General features: G+C 38.8%; 1 protein-coding gene across 1 annotated transcript in view; it reads left to right on the top strand.

Annotated features, from left to right (window-relative positions):
• ADGRV1 (adhesion G protein-coupled receptor V1) overlaps positions 1–19,623 on the top strand; it is a 489,468-nt gene that overhangs the window by 145,808 nt on the left and 324,037 nt on the right. The window contains exons 49-54 of the mRNA XM_045197863.2: positions 1,891–2,155; positions 2,876–2,998; positions 11,208–11,430; positions 11,749–11,953; positions 16,536–16,682; positions 18,015–18,270. Coding sequence (XP_045053798.2) covers positions 1,891–2,155; positions 2,876–2,998; positions 11,208–11,430; positions 11,749–11,953; positions 16,536–16,682; positions 18,015–18,270 — 1,219 coding nt within the window. The remainder of the gene's footprint in view (positions 1–1,890; positions 2,156–2,875; positions 2,999–11,207; positions 11,431–11,748; positions 11,954–16,535; positions 16,683–18,014; positions 18,271–19,623) is intronic.

The raw sequence follows: 19,623 nt of genomic DNA, 5'->3' as shown, positions 1-19,623 counted from the left end.
TCCAGGTTCAGTTTCAGCTCAAACTTCTTTTTTATTTCTCTTCATTCTCTCTGGGTTTAAGTATTAGCTACAGACTTATGTCTTCCAAATTTATCAGTAGCCATGCCTCTGTATTCCAGACTTACATATCTTACTGCTTATTGGCATCTCCACCTAAATGTATTTAAAGTATCGGAGATTTAACATATCCCTACTGAACTTTGAATTTCCTCTATGAAACTTGTTCAGCGCTTGCTTTCATCTTGGGAAATAGCAACCTCATAAATGTAATTGCTTTGTGACATATCTTTCTTGATTACCCCTTTTTATTCACTGACATCTAATTTATTATTAAGTGTTTTTGATTATATCTTTCAATAATTGAGTACAGACATTTTTTTTTCCATCTCTGTTTCTTCTTCTCTAATTCAAGCCCCCATCATTTCTCTCCCACACTGTTAGAATGGCTTACAGGTGGTTTCTGAACTTCTCCAACCTCTTCAGACCCATCTTCCATCGAGCGGCTGGAGTAATATTTTTTAAAGATTTTATTTACTTATTTTTAGAGGGGAAGAGAGAGAGAAGAGAGGGAAAGACTAATGTGTGGTTACCTCATGTGCGCCCCCTACTGGGGACCTGGCCCACAACCAGGCATGTGCCCTGACTGGGAATCACACTAGCGACCCCTTGGTTCACAGTCCGACACTCAGTCCACTGAGCCACACTAGCGAGGGATGGAGTAATATTTTAAAACATTAATTAATATTGTGTTATCCCTCACTTTAAAACTTCAATGATTTCCAATTATACACAGTGTAAATCTAAGTTATTTAATGTGGACTGTAAATAGGGTAACCATATCTCCTTATTTGCCTGGTATTGAATTATACCTGTTGTCCTGATATAATTACGAATATTGTCCTTCTGCCCTCTCAGGGATCCCTGGGATAAATTATATGGTCACCCTAAACAAAGATACCTCGTGATCTTACCTCTGCAGCCTTACTGGTCTTCATTCCCCCAGGACTAGCAACTTCCTTCCCATTGGAATAGTCTTCATTCAGATAATGACAAACTTTTTCTGCCTTGGAAATTTTATCATTCTCTCTGTTTATTTCTCTAGTACCCATAATTCTCTATCACCATTCCAATTGTTATCTTTAACACTTGTATTAATTTTATAATTACTCATTTATTTAATTATTGATGTGTGTGTTTGCCTTTTACTAATGCTTAATAACTAATACTTGATATCCATAAAGGGAGGTCTTGCTCTGTGCATATCTCCTAGCATAATGCCTGGCTCATATAAGGTTCCCAATTTTGAGTGAATAAATAAAATTCTTTCTGAAATTGACTAGGTTGTATAAAAACCAGATAGATTTGGGATTTTCTTTTAATTTTAAATATATGAACACTCATCCTGAAACCTTGAATGCATTGCCACCTTTGGGACTAAAAATTTTACGTGTTTCTTTTTATATTCTATTGCTTGAGCAGACAGTAATGAATGATATTACAGCATCAGAAAGTTTTTATCCAGTTCTAAATTATTCACATGTAAATTAATTCTCTCCTATTTTTGGCTCTCCCTTCTCTTGCTATCACTGTCCACTGCCCAGATGTCTACCTGAAACTCATTTTATTTTCAAATAACTTTGCCTTAAAACTCGTTTTACGTGTATGTTCTCTCCCTTTCTCTCTCGCTTGCTTTCTCGCTTGCCCTCACACACTTACCATGCACACAGATAAAAAGAGGGAGAGAGCTTGTTTTGCTATCTTTTCATTTATGAAAGTAACCTCCCAACTAAATTAAAAGGTTGAGAAGAATAAACGTATGATATTGGTTAAATTCTCACAAGTGCTAAATTCCTGGTCCTGAAAGATTTTGTATTTGAACATTTCCTGCAGGTCTTCAGATGGGTTGGTGGAAGCTTCATGTTGCATCAGACACTCCCTGTCCGAGGTGTGCTGAGCATGGCCTTGTTCACCAGAGGAGGCTCCGTGTTCTTAGCCATTTCCCAGGCTCGTGCTGGGCTCAGTTCCCTTTTACTCAGATGGTCCGGGAATGAGTTTATTAACTTTCAGGAAGTGCTGATCAGTGGGAGCACACTGATTGAGGCCTTGATTTCAGGCGATGATATTTACTTACTTTTTGCCAAAACTGTCTCTCTAGGTAAGATTTATTGTTCACAATGCATACATAGTTATTATCAAAATTATCTAGCATTCATATGAAAATGCTCTTACAATAATTTTTTAGCTAATTCATAGAATGTTTCTTGATGTGTAGATATTGGCTGTCAGCTACAAGTAGATTTTGGAAAAAAATTTAAGTGTTATATCCATAATCTTTAGGTGTTCTGAACCATTGCTTTACGATAGTGAAATAAAATTGGGGATGGGTGGGGAACGTGGAAAGAGCTCTGAAGAATTCTGTAAAGATCTTGCACCAAAGCATAAATAGGTAGCTTTTTATTGGACTGTACTGGGGGTGCCCTGGGTAATTTATAGTAGTAGTAAGTGCTTAACAACTTTTGATATACTTTAAAAATATTCGTTGAATATTAATATGCTTTCTTTTGTTTAGTGGAACATTCATAAATAAAATCCCAACATTCCTAAAAAATAAAACATGTGTTGCTCTTCTGCTTTTGATACCAGATCACGATTAGTAGTGAAGTATGTATATGCTTCCGGTAGTAATTACACAAAGCCTTCAAGTGTTTCCTACTCAGCTGTGTGTCTGTTACACTAAATGAATTATGAGGAATGTCCTTTAAATTTGTTTTTTATTCAATTGAATTTAATGTTTTGATTATAGTTTTACTATGTAATTGTCATTTTTTTTCTGTAACTTTTGCCTTCAATTTGACTTTTTTCCCCATTATTATAGCAGGTCAGAATTCGATCGATATTTTCGTCTGGGAGCCAGGACAGTCGTCTTTTAGATATTTTCAGTCTCTGGATTTTGCTGCTATTAATAGGATTCACTCCTTCACACCAGCCTCAGGAATAGGTAAGGGCTTTTCAGCTGCCGACTAATCCTGAGGGCATTGTGGAAAGCTAGAATGATTTTAATCTCACTAAATTAGAGGTAGTGTTACCTTGCCAGACACTGGGCATTTTAATAAGGATGTAAAATCAAATCTTGACAATAATATTCCCAGAAATCACAGGATTTCCAAATGACTGAATAATATTCAGTCATTTCCAAATGATATTCTTAAAATGGGGACTATGCTTGGAAAGAATTAGAATGACTAAGATATGGAGAGAAATATTAATGAAGAATAAGGCAGTGTAATACATTACTTTTGTCTAGAGAAAAATGAAAAGTGACATTACATAAATATATTTTTAACTAGGCAAGTATAAGGGAATAGCAAGTATGTGCATTGAAGAATTTTTTTAAAAAGTTAGAAAATGGTTGTGAGAACTTTGCCGTCCTCATTCACTCTCCCAACTTTCCTCTACAGTCTGAACTCTTTTCCTGGATATCTGTACTATAATCTGCACATGGGAAATAGGTTCTGAAACAGAGTCTGTTTGTGAGAATCCAAGGGATGAATGCTGTCTGGAGGCTATAGGACTATTTCAGGGCTGGTAAGGAGCCGCTTGGGCAGGCCAGTGACAATCAGGCAAAGAAGCCAAGGGCATTCGCATGGTGGGTGACCTTGTGGAGCTGCCTCCCACAGCAGGTGGCCAGGGGAGGGGGCACGTTCAGTGAGTCAGCGTCTCTTGTCAAGGTGCCCAGAGGAACTTGGAAGCCAAACTTGAGTGGCTCAGCAGGCACATCTGGACAAGTCAAAGTCTCCACTTTTAAATTGAGATACAGAAATTTTGTATGAATTGAACAGGACACATTTATTAATTAGATATTACATGTAAGTCATTGTTTAAAGTTATGAAGCATGTCTCATCTCCATAGGTTTCATGTTTGGTTGGAGAAGCAAGAAATACATTAAGATAGTAATTCAAGGTAGAGTCACAATCCCATTTGCTCTGTGAGTGGTAGAATTGGAGGGGTTAAGGGGTCTCAGAGGGGAGCTTGTGCTATGCCTGGGTGGATTGGTAGGAAATATTGTGGGCAGGAGAAAAGGTATGAGCACAAGAGAAAGGCGGGGGTGTCTGTGGCATGGAAGGGGAAACGGGAAGACCAGGTGGTGGGGACAGAGGATTTGACTCAGAGTGCGGTGGTGGTAAGGTGAGAACGCACTGGAGTCCATACAAGTGGGCCTGGAAGGCCGGCCCAGGTTTGAACTGTGCCTCAGGTGGTCCCCTGGTTCCCAGACATTGTGGTTTCAGGAACTCTTCACCCTCTTAAAAATTTGAGCAACTCAGAGTTTTTGTTTGTGTATATATCTACTGATATTTATTTTCTTAGAAATTAAATGGAGAAATTTCAAAGACACTGATTTATTAATTCATTTAAAAATGACAGCAATAAACTCAATACACATGAATGTAACATTTTATGTAAAACAAAACTATATATTCCAAAACAAAAATTTTTGTCAGAAGAGTGATAGTTTTTTATTGCTTTTGCAAATCTCATGTCTGGTTTAATAGATGATATCTGTGTTTTCATGTCTTCTTTGTCTTTAGCCCATTGCAGTAATATTGATCACATGGCTTCTGGAAAATCGCACCATGTACTTATGAAAGAATGAGAGTGGAGTAGACAAACAGAAATCTTAGTATTGTTAGGAAAATAGTTTTGACCTCATATCTCTCTTTCAGGGTCTCAAGGACTCTTAAGGGTCCTGGACAACATTCTGATGATGATAGAGGTAGAGAAATCCTGCAGGCATTGGAAAGACAAATGATAATCAAAAGTATGCTTCACAACTCCACCTACCTTTGGTGCATAGAATATGCTGGATGTGGTAGTTTGTAACTGCCCCGGCCAGGGTTGACGTAGAAGCCTCTGTGGGTGGTCAGAGATGTGGAACTGAAATCAAGAGGAACTCAATTACAGGCTTAGGTTTCGGAGACATTATTGCATGAGGGCGGTAGAACTCACAAAAGTTAAAATCTACAAAGTAAATAATATTGAAAAGAATAGCGGATTTAGCACAAACTCAGAAGTTTATTCTCGCAGTTTTTCTTTTAGGTGCCCACCTGTTGTTTCTCTATCAGGCTCTGTAGCCTTTAGGTTACCTTCAGTCACAGCAACTGTTGGCCAAGAGTCAGAGGTTATTTACCTGTTAAGTTTTGAATTAAATTTATTCAGGTGACGATGCTTAATTAAATTATGTAGGTTTGAAGCATACAGTTCTATAACATTCATCTGTATATTGTATTGTGTGTTCACCATCCAAAGTAAAATCTCTTTCCATCACCATATATTTGACCCCCTTTTACTCCTTGATACTTTTTTGTAGATCGTTTATCTCATTTTACTTTGTTTTCATGTGTCCTACTCCTCCCCCCTCAGCTCTTTGTCCCCAGGTTCTCCTGGAACCCGGCCACCTCCCATCTGGACTGTGACTCTGTGGCCTGGCCTCCGCACCAGGTCTGCGCTGCTGTCAGAGTCCAGTGTCCACTCTGTTCTGCTCATCCTCTCCTTAAATAACTTCTCTTTACACCGTCAGCTTCTGACAGGCCTTCTTAGCTCTGTGCCGTTGTGCTGTGATAAACAGCTCGAGTGATGTACTCATCATTCACTCAGCAACTGATTCACAGACTAAATGATGTGTCTTTAATCATGTATTTGTGTAGTTTTTGTCTCCTTGTCCTTTAATTTTGTACCTTTATTATTTTTGCTTCAAGTTTTCAAGTGGACTAACTTCATCTTCTTGAGTCACTTGTAATTCAGAAAAGCTGCCTAATGGGTGTTTTTTAAGGCTGAGGAGTGCTGCCTGAATGGGCTGTTAATTGAAGTTATAGAATTTTCTTTAAAGACTTTTTAAAAATAGAATGGAGACATTTTCTAAAAGAATTTGTGAAAAAATTTGCCAGAGGCTTATTAAGTGACACATTGTGAGGTCTCTATTTCTTTTGTTTCTGTGACTGGAGGTTGTAGAAGTATGAAAAGATTATACGTAATTATTTAGAATGGCTTATTATAGGTCCCGGGAAAGCTGAAAGCTTTAAATAATATTAAAGGATTTTCTTATTTTGAACGTATCAAATGTTTTATTAAAAGCATTAGACTAGAGCCATGACTTGACAGAGATTATTGGGTGGCGACTGAATTCTTTAAAAGGAATAAGAAGAATGAATATGACAAAGGCTGCAAGGACAATAAACAAATCTCCCCCTCTGTCTTCCCTCCTGTATGATGTCATAGATATTTTTCAGTGCCAACTGTGCATCAAGCACAGTGGTAGACCCTGAGGAAACACGGAAACACAGTTAAGCAAATCAGACATCATCTCTGCCTTGAAGAAGTTTAACATGTTATAGGGAATAGAGACATTATGTAAAATCACAGAAGTTCCCAGCTGCAAACAGATAACTGCTATGAAAGGATAAAGTACTGCCATGACCCAGAATGGACAGGGCTAGTCCCGGGCTATGGGGTGCCCAGAAAATGTCCTATCTTAAGAAACTTTTAATATTAATGTGTTAATGAGGCCAAGTTGAGCACAGGGCAGGCTCTAGTTAAGGGAACAGCATGTGCAGTGGTCAGATGATAGCAGTGAGCATGAACTTTTAAAGGGCCGGAGAGCCATGGCTGGGTAGCTCAGTTGGGTAGAGAATCATCCTGATACACGAAGGTTGCGGGTTCAATTCTTGGTCTGGGCACATACAAGAAGCAACCAATGAATGCATAAGTAAGTGGAACAACAAATCTATGCTTCAATCTCTCTCTTTCTCTCTCTCTCTCTCAAATCAATTAAAATATTTTTTAAAAGACCAGGGAGAGGTCAGTGTGGCAGTGAGTAGAGAGTGGTACAAGGTATAACTGAAAATGTAATCAGATAGGCCAGAGAGGGACTTAGAGGATTATTATCTTTATCCTAAAAGTATTGGTGTGTCTTTTGTGAGAGGGTGATGAGACAGAGAAGGAGAGGGGCAGGAGTGTTGGGGAGCTTTAACACAGCCCCCCAGTCCACCACAGATGAAGAATAAGTCTTCCAAGACATGATCTGCTTGGGGAGGAGAGGTGGCCGATCTCTCAAAGGAGAAGGGCCCAGAGCCTTTCCCTCCATGGGCTTTTATTAGGTTCATTGGCATAGGAATGCAGATAAAGCTCATCAATCATTGTCAGACAGTAAGGGTTAAACAATACAGGATTTGCAGAGAACTTTGAGGGCTTATTCTGAGTTACAGCCAATTAGTTAGAGGGCCATAAAACTTTAGGCGCCAGACTCATCTCAGGTCTGGACCCTTATCTCTTAAACTGAGGGTACAAATTAAGTAGGTTTCACAGGAATGTGTGTATTTTTGTTAGGCCTGATTCCCCAGGGAATCCACCCCTCCCAGCACAGGACTGCCCTGCCCTCTGTTATCGCTTCAGGCTCAAGTCAGACAGGGAAGTAAAGCAGCCAAGAGATTAGGAGACTTCTTGCAGACAGAATGAGGACTCAGGCTATTTCAAAGCGGAGGGGCTTTGTAGCTCAATCACCCCCTTTTGCCACAGCCCCCTGAGTCCTTCCCTGCAAGCTTATCCCTGGTGACCAGAGCCTGTCTTAGGTTGATCCTCCCTTGAGGATTCTTACCCATCATTGGCTAACTGGTCAGGCTCAGGGCCAAGTAGGGTGAAGTGGGCAGAGGTGGCACACCTGCCAGGGAGATAAGCTTTGTCTCCTTCGTGGCTTATGGTCCCAACTCTGACTCAGCCTTAACCATGGGGGGGTTACAGCCTCTGCAACCAGGCAGGGCGGTTCCCAACACAGGAGAGAGAGAAAACAGAGACTATGTGTGTGTGTATGTGTTAAAAAGGGAACTTTGACAGCTATGGGGAGAAAAGCTGGGAAGGGATGTTTTGAAGGCAGGCTGGAGGTTCACGGTACATTTCAGACTAAAGATATTGGATGTTGGAGTTTGGAAAGTGGTAGATGATGCAGGATGAAAATCAGAAGTACAGAAGTGGATTTCAAAGCCAAAAGAGTTGATGATGTGGAGGCGTGTGATGGGGAGGATGTCAAGGATGAGCCTAACTTCCACGCACATGGTAATTCCATAACCATTTTGGAGATCACTGGGAGGAAGGGCAGGCTTTTGGAGCAGAGATAGTGAGTTTCATTGGAATAATTTGAGATGACTTTGAGTCATTCATGTGCAGATATTGAATAAGTGTTACTAGTCAGAGCTTAGAAGAGAGTCCTGGACTGCAGATATGCACAGTGGGTGTTCTACGGTCAGAGATGGAATTGTTTAGAAAGGGACTGTATACTGTGAGAAGAGGGGTTCTCGAACCAAGCCTTGCTGAATTCCACTTTTTATTTATTTTTGTGAATTCTGCTTTCTAAAGGGCAGATGAAGGAGAATATATAGATAAAAAATTTGGGAAATATGGAAATCTATAGCTAACACTTACTGAACATTATGTCCCAGGTCCTGACCTAGTCCTTTATTATATCATGTAATCTTCAATGCTCTGTGTGCTGCTGGAATGACACTTACCCCCTCCTCCCCAGTCCCCCGATACTCTCAGCCTCTCAAAAATACTACCTTTGAGAATCATTTGGATCGGCTCATTACTCCCTTCATCCCTGTTCAGTCACCATAAGAAGCACAGGCCCCCTTGGATGAGATTCTGGTTCCCATGTGGTCTACTCATGCTCTAGACCATATGAGCCCCAATTTCCAGTCCAGATGCTCAGCTCTCACTGCCCCAGCTCCCCATATCCTTCCATAATGTACTGTGGAACAGATACACTGTATTCAAACTTTTCTCAGAATGTTCTCATCTCTTTGCTCTGGAACTTGGCTCTTTCCTGAGGACATGGCTTCTCATGAAGCCCTTCCTGGATGCTCCATCTCTCACTGGTTTCTTATGTTCCCAGATCTCCGAGTGTTAGGAATGCTTGGCCCTAGTACTTATTTCTGGAACTTCTTTTTATTTACACTCACTGCTTAAGTAATCTCATCCATTTGCTTTCATTTGAGAGACTTAAAAATTTTTATTTTTAGTTTTGCTAACTGGAAGAGCATTCTATAATCAGTACTAGTTAAAATCCTCTTCCCAAATCAATTCATAGAGAGAGAGCATGCTGGTGTTTGCCAGAGGGGAAGGGAATTGGAGGACTGGGTGAAAAGCGGTGAAGGGATTAAGAAGTGCAAATTGGTAGTTACAGAATAGTCACGGGGATGTAAAGTACAACATAGGGAATGTAGTTAATAATCTGCAGTAACTTTGTGTGGTGCCAGGTGGGTGCTGGAAACACCGAGGGGAACATTATAATGTGCATGCTTGACTAACCACTATGCTGTACAACTGAAGCCAATACAAAGTAAACTGTGATTGAGAAAAAAAAGTATTAAAAAGTAATGTTCCTCGAGTATAGTTTTTTCCCCCTCATACATTTCCTGGCCCAGTTTTATGATCTTAAATAGTACAAATGTCTATTTTCTGAGAAAATACTCTCTGCGTACACATGTGCAGATTCAAACCCCTCTACCTCCTCCTCTGATTGTCTGATTACCTGTTTGCTGCCTGGTCACAGTAATCATGTTGTGAGGACGTGAATAGAGTTTATCTCCAGAGATTAAGATTCCTAATCAGTGATGTTCAGAAACTTTAGATTATGGTTTTGCCTGAGACTGTAGAATCAGTTAAACTTGAGAAGTGCTGAGATCCATTTGAGGAGTTTGCTGTTTACTGAATGTCTCCAGTTTTACTAAGCTTTATGAAAAATATATGATCATTTTGAAAATACAGATTTATTAGTAACCACTTTGTCTCTACCTTTTATGTAACATTTACTAAATTTCAATAGTAGTTAAATTAATTCCTGTAGATAAATATAATCAATATAATCAGTAGTTCTTGATATTTAAGAGTAAGAATATGGGACTCTCCATTTTATCCTATGGGACAAAATTTTGGAAGAGACTCATGGTTTCTGGTTCTATGTGCTGTTTTACTACTCAGTCAATCTTATTAGATATGTTTATGTCCTAGTGTGTTTCAGCAGGTGCTGGAATTTATGCTCATTTCTCTGTGTCTTCACCCTTTTCTTCCTAGTTTTAAGTCTGGAGATTTTTTAATATTGTATACAGTGTAGTACCCCTCTCCTTCTAATTTCTGTGAATCCAGATATGTGCCATTGCTTTGAATTAGGAAGAGCGTGGTTTCCTAACAACATTTCAGAAAGGATTGGCAGAACATATTCTAAGATCATAAATTACATTCTTTGGCTTCATTAACTACCTTTAGAATTTATCAAGTGAAGCCCTGAACGGTATGTCTCAGTTGGTTCGGTGTCATCCTGCAAAGTGAAAGGTTGCTGATTGGATTCCCTGTCAGGGCACTTGCCCGGGTTATGGGTTTGGTCTCCAGTTACAGTGTGTACGGAGGCAACTGATTGATGCTTCTCACATCGATGTTTCTCTCCCTCTCTTTCTCCTTCCCTTTCCCTCTTTCTAAATATAAAACATAAAAATAAATAATAAAAAACTAAAACAAGAATTTATCAAGTGAAAATAATTAAAATAAGGATTAGTTGTGAAAAACTATATAGAAGACAATATTATATATATATTTTAAGGTCAACCCTATAGATTATGCATTAAAATTATAAAATTGAATGTTATGTAGCTACATATACAACTATACACAGTATATAGTATACTATACACAGTATACTATAAATATACTATTAAGCATTTTAATTAAGAATTTTTGTATTTAGACTGTTATTACTATGCAAGTTATGAATTCATATAGATAGTGACTGGAAGGAAAATGCAAAAGTGAAACATTTAGTGGTAGGATTATGGGTATTTTTTACTTTCAAAAATATCCTAGCATGCCATTCAATAAGTAAATATTGAGGTGCATATGAATGAGTCCAAAATCCACATGGCTTTTACCATGCAAGGATCACTTTTTTAGGTGGATTGTGGGTACATTGTCAGGCTGGCTTGACCATTCCACAGCATTTAAAAATCATATTTACAGTCAGTTATTCTAGAAGTTGAATCATGTATTACTTCAGAAATCAAAGTGCAACTTCGAGAGTTGGAGAGATTTTGCCCTGGCACCGGTGTAGGGAGCATGTGAGGTGACAGGTTATATTTCACCCTAGCTGCCTTTTTCTTCCTTCCTGCAGTCCACATACTTCTTATTGGCCACGCTGTGTCTGCTCTTTACTGCTGGAATTCAGAGCTGAATCAGTTTTCTTTCATTCTGGAAGCACCTTCTGCTCGCGATGCAGCTTCTGTTACAGTAAAGTCCCTTAATTCAAGCAAGAATTTAATTGCCCTAGTGGGAGCCACCCATTCACACATATATGAGCTGGCCTACGTCTCGAGCCAGTCTGACTTTATTCCTAGGTAGGTTCAACGTTTATGCTGTCCTTACACTCACCATAACTCTATATAGCACCTAAGTTCTAAGTATTTTTTTAATAACTGAAAAATGTATGTAAGAGCTATTTTTAAACTAGAAATTTTGGTTGTTACCCATTTCTAATGTTTATTCTACCGAGATAGTATTATATGAATGCCTCAGATTAAAATTTTATTTATAACATGTGATTTTTCCAAACTTTAAATGTCAGTCAATGCTATAATAGTTTTATGAGTAATGAAATATGTATATGTCTTTAATTTGTTGTAGTTGACTTATTTTATACATTTTTCTTATGCCAGTTCAGGGGAACTGATATTTAAACCTGGTGACAGAGAAGCTGTAATCGCAGTAAATATTCTTGATGACACAGTTCCAGAGGAGGAAGAATCCTTCAGAGTTCAGCTTAAAAATCCCAAAGGAGGAGCAGAGATTGGTATTAACAGTTATGTCCGGATAACTATCCTGTCTAATGATGATGCCTATGGAGTTGTTGGATTTGCTCAGGTAATGATACCAAAGATCCCACACTTGGAAATGAGAATGATTTGTTCACTGTATTTATATGTGAGTTATTACGTGCTTTGTGTATCTTAAGCCTTCCTTCCCTTTCCCTGCTTTACCCCCTACTGTGCATTCTTAAGCTGAATTCTACTGATGCCTTGCAATTTATAGTCTTACCCACTGGACTGTTGCAGTCAGCTGGTCCTAAACTTTATTTTTTCCTTTTATAAGATTGAATTTGAAATGGTACCAATTGGCCTTGGCCCAGGAGTTTGAATTTACTGTTAGCTCTGTTTTCAGAGGATAATGATGAAGCAAATTCCAAACACTGTGTCTGGTCACGCACATTATCTGCAAATATTTACTGTCCTATTAAGCCTTTGTTATTTCTGTGGTGGGGTGAGGGGGGGAGAGAGATTGATTTGCAACTGTATCCACGTGGTGCATGTGGAGATACTTTCTCCTGAGGAGAGAGAATTATGCAAACCATCCAGGTCAGCTTCTGTGCCCAGGCTTCATATTCCTTTACCAAATAGTAAAAGGACACCCATTCATATTGTATAATTCAGTCCTGTTTGCAAGGTGCATCCTGATTTCTTAGGTAGAGTTATAGATGTGGCTGTCTTATTCTTTCTCTGAAATATTCTGAAAGTAAGGAAAACCAATTCATACTGGCTTAAACACCAAGAGTGTGTCCACAGAGAAAGAAGGTGGGCTGCGAGGCTAATTGAATACTTTGTCACCATGGCTCAGGTTCTTTCTTTCTATCTCCACTTTGCTAATACAAAGATGGTCTTTGGTTTGGTTGTTCGAAAGCTGATGTTGGTGTTAGGGCTACTGCTTTCTTGTTCAGGTCCAGCTAGGGAGAGTGAGATTCTTTATGTGGCTATCAGTGTGAGGAAAAAGTTTCTCAAAAGCCTCTAGAAACTCTTCTTAGGTGTCATTTGCCAGACCTGGGTAACAAGTGCATTCCTTCATTGGTTCGTTCGGTCATTCATTCATTCATTCACTCATTCATTCATTCAGCAGATATTTAACAAACACCTAGGTACCAGATACTGTTTCAGGTGCTAGAGGTATGTCAGAAAATGAAAAAATAAAAATCTCTATCCTCATGGTCCTTAAATTGTAGAGACAGGGGTCAGGGGAGAAAGACAATAAGCAAAGATGTAAGAAACATCTGTAACTCTGTCTGATGGTAATAAGTGCCATGGAGAACCATCAGGCAGGGAAGGCAGATGGAGAGCGTGAGGGAGGGGGTGGAGGCTGTGTGGGGGGCAAAGAGAAAATGGGCTGTCAGGGAGGGCTGCTCTGAGGAAGTGCCTTGAGGACAAAGGCCTGGAGGAGATGAGGAAGTGAGTCACACACATTTCTGGGGGAAGGGCAATTGAGGCAGGCAGAAACCATCAGCTAGTAGATCAGCCCTGAAAGGAGTCCTTGCCCATCGGAACTCTGCTAGAGCAGGTGAGGCCCACCAGGTGCACAGTCAGGGATCCCCACCAGTATGCACAGGTTCAAGGAATTGCAAGGAGGATTGCAGGACTCAGCATGTCATTATTTTTGATGACTGATTTATTACACTGAAAGGCTACAAAACAAAATCAGCTCTGGGAGGAGCCTCATGGGATGAAGTCTGGAGGAAACTAGGTGTCAACTTCCAAGAGTTCCCTCCCAGTGGAGTCCACAGCATCAAGTTAAGTTGTGACAACATATGAGAAGTGTTGCCACCCAGGAAGGCTCAGAGTGAATTGGGGACCAATCATGTAGACACCCTCTACCTGGCACACAGCAAAATTCCAGATTCCAGAAAGAAAACAGGGGTTCAGCACAAACCATCTTGTATGTTCAAACAGTTTGGGCAAAGGGAGCTTGTTATCAGTTCTGGAAATGGTGGGAACCATCCTGAAATTCAAGTTCAGACACCAGCCAAGGGCCAATTTTGTAAGCAGGCCTTTTGAAGGACAGCTGTGAGGCCTGCTATGTTTTCTCTTTGGCACAAGCCCCTTAGTGTCATAATGAATTTGGCCTCTGAGGGAAATGAGAAGATTTTGAGGGATATGGGGAGCTTTTGGAGGGTCAGAGTAGAAGAGCAACATGATCTGACCTTTTAAAAGGACATTCTTGCTATGTAATTGAAACTAGATTGTAAGTGGGCAAGGACAGAAATAGACCAACTAGGAGACTATTGAAGTAATGCAGCAACAATTGATAGAGATACAGGAGGCATGGATTTGCCTTTCACCAAGATACAGACCACTGTAGGAGGAGCAGGCTTCAGGGATACAGTGAGGAGTTTTCCACATCCTGATGCCCTGAGTCACTTGCTTATAAGGGTTGCAGGGTCACCCAGTTACCCGGCCTGGCCCATCACTGAACTCAAGGCAGGTCAGCTTATATATTGTATTATAGAAATATAATGTAAGCCAGATATGTAATTTTATGTTTCCTAGTAGTCACTTAAAAAGGAAAAGGAAACAGGTGAAGTTAGTTTTAATGTGTTTTACTTAACCCAGTGTATTTGAAATATCATTTCAACATGTAATCAATACAAAATTACTGATGAAATATTTTACATTCTTTTTCATACTTAATCTTCGAATTCAGTGTGCATTTTACACTTACAGACTAGTCACATGTGGCCAGTGGCTACTGTGTTAGGACAGTTTAGCTCTAAGATGTGAACTGTAGGGGCTAAGGCCAAGTGGGGGGTTGGAAAGACAGAAGACGACCTTTGTACATGATTCATTCATTTCCTTGCTTTACTCAGGTCTCCACTAAAATGTCTCCTTTCCAGAAAGGCCTTCCCTGATTGGAAATTTCAACTCCTCAATACCTTTTTATTCTGCCTTATTCTTCCTTATGACACTTAAAAAGACTCATTTGTCTATTGTCATTTCTTTATACTAGAACAGAAGAGTATGAGATCTGGAATTCCACTTTGTTCACAGCCTTATCACTCACCAGGAAAGTGCCTGGCACTCAGTGGGTCCCTAGTGTGAACGTGTTGTTGTGCCAGGGGGGAAGGAGCACTCACATGCCCTCCCAGGATCTCCTGTAAGCCTGCAGGGCAGGGCTGGGGCTCCTGGGGCAAGGCCATAGTTCTCTGCTGCCCAGTTCCATTCTCACCTTGAAGCCTTGCTGCAGATGGAGAGTATGTTCTGTTTCTCACCTGCTTTAGCATGATAGATTTCTCTTCCTGAAGCTTGTTGCAGAATTGTTCTAGAGACCTCAATGCAAAGTGGTTTAATTCTATCAATAGATAGTGTTCTGGGTTTCTCTTTTTGGACAACCTTGGTCTAAGATGAGATGTAGTAGATAATGAGAGTTTCTTGAATATTTTCAGGCTGTATTAAATCTTCATTTTACTAACCTTATTAATAGAGGGCATGGAGCCAGAGAGAGCTTCTTTTTAAAAACAATAAATTTTTTTTTAAAAAAGGCATTGTTTTTTGTGAACTAATTATATGCATATTTAAAATCAAGGCATTTTCTGCAGGAATGTTTGATGGCCTTGAGCAAGATTTTATAACTATGTAACATCTGTAACATTGTGTTAAAATGCTGTGTAAAATATTGCTATAAGATCAGGTATCTATTCAAATTAACATTCTAAATAGAAACTTAAAGAAACTAATGGGGGCATCTCTTTTCAGATTGCCGGAGTAAAAAGACAAGACAAATCTTACTGGAAAGATTTTTAAAAATCATTATACTCCATGTTTTTGCTTTATCACATATAGAGAAATCAGGAATATTATAAAGGGGGGATTCTTTGGAATGATAATTTTGAGGAAAAAGTTCATTAAATGGCTGTCAAGAGATGTTGCAGGTGTCAGACAAGGAATGTTATAGGCTCACGGAGGTAAAAATTAGTTTGGAACGAAGGAGAGAGGTAAGAAGTAGAGACGAGAAGAGAGGAAGCCGTTCAGACATGAGGAAAAAGGATGTTTCTGGCAGGAACGATGGTCACAAAGACCGTGAGCTAGATGAAGCATCAATGGGAACGGCAGCCTGTGGACGCATTTCAGAGAATATAAATTTAAGGCTAAGAAACAGTGTAAATGATCAGAAAGAGCCCGATTCTCATGACATCGTTCATGCGGATGGGACCTTGGAGATCATGTTGATTAAACACTTACTTTATAAATAGAAAGCAAAGACCTAGAGGGATTACCAGAGGTTGCAAAGAGAAAAACTTCTTTCTCCTCCTAACTCTATTGTCCTTTCCATTCCACAAACTTTTTATGTGCTATGTGTAACGTTTTCAAAAAAGTGTATTATGTCTGAGTATAAAAATAGTATATGTTCATTGAAGAAAATTCAAAAAAATGTAGAAACAGGAACACAAAAATATAATCCTAAAAAATTAATATTTTCATTTATTTTAACTCAGTCTTTTACTTTTTCAAACATCCATGTTTTTTAATGAAATCACAGTCACCCTATATTATGTTTTTTTAATTATTGTTTTTCACAGTGCATTATGTTGCTTCATACTGTGAAGTTTGCAAACGCTTGGTAGCATGGACTAAAAGCCTACATAGATAATTTCAAATGACCTTTATCACATCCGGTAATTTTTCAGAATTCACTATATAAGCAAGTGGAAGAAATGGAGCAAGATAGCCTAGTAACCCTGAATGTCGAGCGCTTAAAAGGAACTTACGGCCGTATAACCGTAGCGTGGGAAGCTGACGGAAGTATCAGTGATGTATTTCCTACCTCAGGAGTGGTACGTACTTTATAAAATTATAGAAGAGTCACTTTTGAAGTATGGTTATTATTGATGCATGGCGCCAAACCCCGCTTCATGATAAAGTGTTTGTGTTTGACCACGGCAACGCTGGATTGTAATCACCATAGAGAGGGATACAATTTAAGGTTAATTTTATTGTTGTGATTATTGTTCTTTTTTTCTATAATGCAAAAACCGTCTATAAAAAAGTCATTCCTTTTGAGGTTCAGTACATCGGTTGGCCAAATTGTGTATGCATTACATTGTCAGAAAGTTAAAACCAATCCAACTGGAGGTGGAAGTGGGGTTTCAAGATTTGGGTAAAATGGAAGCAGTAAATAGTGAACAAGTTTCTGTAAAATAGCCTGATGTATAAAAAAGCAGACCAGAGATGCTGAGATGTTGAGTGATGGACATTGAGTTTCCTGGAGAGATGAATGTCAGCAAAATAGGCCTGTAATGCTAGTTTGAATAACTATAGTTTGCAGCCATATTGCTGGAGAATAAGGCATGAGGTGGGGAACCATGGTAAACGACATTCAAGAAGCAGCAAGAAGCCCTATTGGAAAGAACGTGATGCCATTTAGCAAATTCAGGTTTGACCCTTCAGACAGTGGAGACATGAAAGGAAAAGAAAGATGCTCTGAACTGAACTGACAAGTAAAATAGAGACAGACTCATAGATAGAGAGTAGGGTGACAGCTAAGTGGGGAGAGGTCAGGGGGTGGAGGGATTGACAAAAAGGGAAAAGGACTCGTGGGCCTGGACAACAGTGTGGTGATTGCTGGGGGAGGGGGTAAAAGGGGACTAAGTGGTCATGGAAAAAATACAATAAAAAAATTTTAAAAAAGACATTTTCTGATTTGTATCTCTGCCTATTCTTTGTTCTCTACCTGTGTTTTGCTTGAATCATTGTTAAATGCTACATCTAATCAAAGTTTACCCAAGGGAAATAGCAATTCTGGCAAAATCTTGTAGAGAAAATTATTTAAAGTATATGCCACCTTGTTAATGTTTCTAGTTTTTATGTATGGGATTGAGGGCATAGATTCAGAGGGAGACTGTGTACTCTGTATTTTAATAGAATGTAGGCTTCAAGATATGGCAATTTGGCTTCATGTTTTATTAGCTTAAGTTTTAGTAATGGTCTATTTTTTTTCCTAACAATCTTCTTCTTTCAATGTGAAAGATGTTTGATTTCCAGATATGTTACTTAAATATCTCTGTTATTTAAGTTGTGGCCAATAGGAAACAAATCTAAACTTCTGATATTCTACTGCCCAGTGATAATGAAAAAATAAGTACAATCTTTTCTTTTAAAAATTTTAGATTTCCTTTTCTGAAGGCCAGGCTCTGTCTACAATCACTCTGACTGTGCTTGCTGATGATGTGCCAGAGCTCTCTGAGACTGTGATTGTGACACTCACCCACGTGAGCACAGAAGGGCTCGCGGACCCGTCCAAAGGTGCTGCTGTGGACCAGAGAAGAAAGAAGTCTGTGATAACCACTCTGCCCAGCGACTCACCCCATGGCGTGGTGGGCTGGCAGGCCGAGTCTCTCTTTGTGAGAGTGGCGGAGCCCAAAGGTAAGTCTTGTTAAACATATTTCTAGTAAGTTTTATTGGATGGTTTAACTCAAATATTTATTAGAAATGTACATTTCTCTTTTTATGTGATATTTTGTAGTTTGATGGGTCATAATCCTTTTTGCTTTTTGTTTATATTTATTGAACTTTGTGATCATGTAAACATTCAGCAATAATGACATAGAAAATACTTTTACTTTTTTGAGACATTTTTATCATTATAGAAATATTCATATTTTAGTAAATCATTTCAGTAAAGTGGATTGGTTTTTATTTTATTTTCTCTTTTTTATCCTTTACTTATCTGTCCTGTTTCCTCACTCAGATTTCCTCTCTATAGATTTTTGATAGTTATAGGCAATAAGGAGCAACACAGAGAAATGCATGTGGTACCCCAGGTGTTATTGTACTCTGAAGTAGTAATTAAAGTAATATTTTCTCTGAAATAAAGTGACCGGTCCATATTTCCTTTGAGCTTAGTGCTGAAGTCTTTGTCTAAATAACTATTCATATCAGTATAAAAATGTACTTTTGCAGATGAAGGTCATTTAACTTATTTAATTAAAAATATATATGCCCTGGTTGGTGTGGCTCAGTGGATTGAGCACCCCCTGCAAACCAAAAGGTCGCCAATTCGATTCCCTGTCAGGGCACATGCCCGGTTGCAGGCCAGGTCCACAGTTGTGGGCACATGAGAGGCAACTGATTGATGTGTTGCTCACGCATCGATGTTTCTCTCCCTTTCTCCCTCCTTCCCCTCTCTCTAGAAATAACTAAGATTTTTTTAAAGTATATATACATATATATACACATACACACAGAGGTTGTCAAAAGTATGTTGACAGGTGTTTGTATGCAAATATATAATACTAATAAATAATACAATAATTAATCAATAATAATATAAGAATAAACTCTGTTTTGTGGACTCACAACTGTAACCCTGTCTTTGCCCACCTCTGTATATAAGATGTATGTATTTAGAATATGCTGTGTAAAGTTTCTGAAATTTTCTGATAGGGGCATGGACATCTTTCAAGGACCTTTCACTTAAGTAGTTGATGGAAAAAATGTCATATGATTATGCACCTGGGCCTTTTTATTTCTGTATATATAGGAATAGAAGCAATAGAATTAAAATTAACTGACCTGTTCATTTATTTATTTAACAGATAATTTTGAAGCAGCTAGTAAGTACCAGAAATTGTGCTGTTTGTTCTGGAAACAAAGACAGTATTTGGTTAGTAGAAATTCATAGACGAGTAAGGAAGATTGACAAGCACTTTTTATTCTTTTATATGGCAAATTAAATTTTTTAAATTGAGAAATGAAATAAAAATAGGTGCTGTGGAG

The sequence above is a fragment of the Desmodus rotundus genome, chromosome 1, assembly GCF_022682495.2.
Source record: "Desmodus rotundus isolate HL8 chromosome 1, HLdesRot8A.1, whole genome shotgun sequence".
NCBI classification, from domain to species: Eukaryota; Metazoa; Chordata; class Mammalia; order Chiroptera; family Phyllostomidae; genus Desmodus; species Desmodus rotundus.
This window is presented reverse-complemented; position numbering and strand designations above follow the sequence as displayed.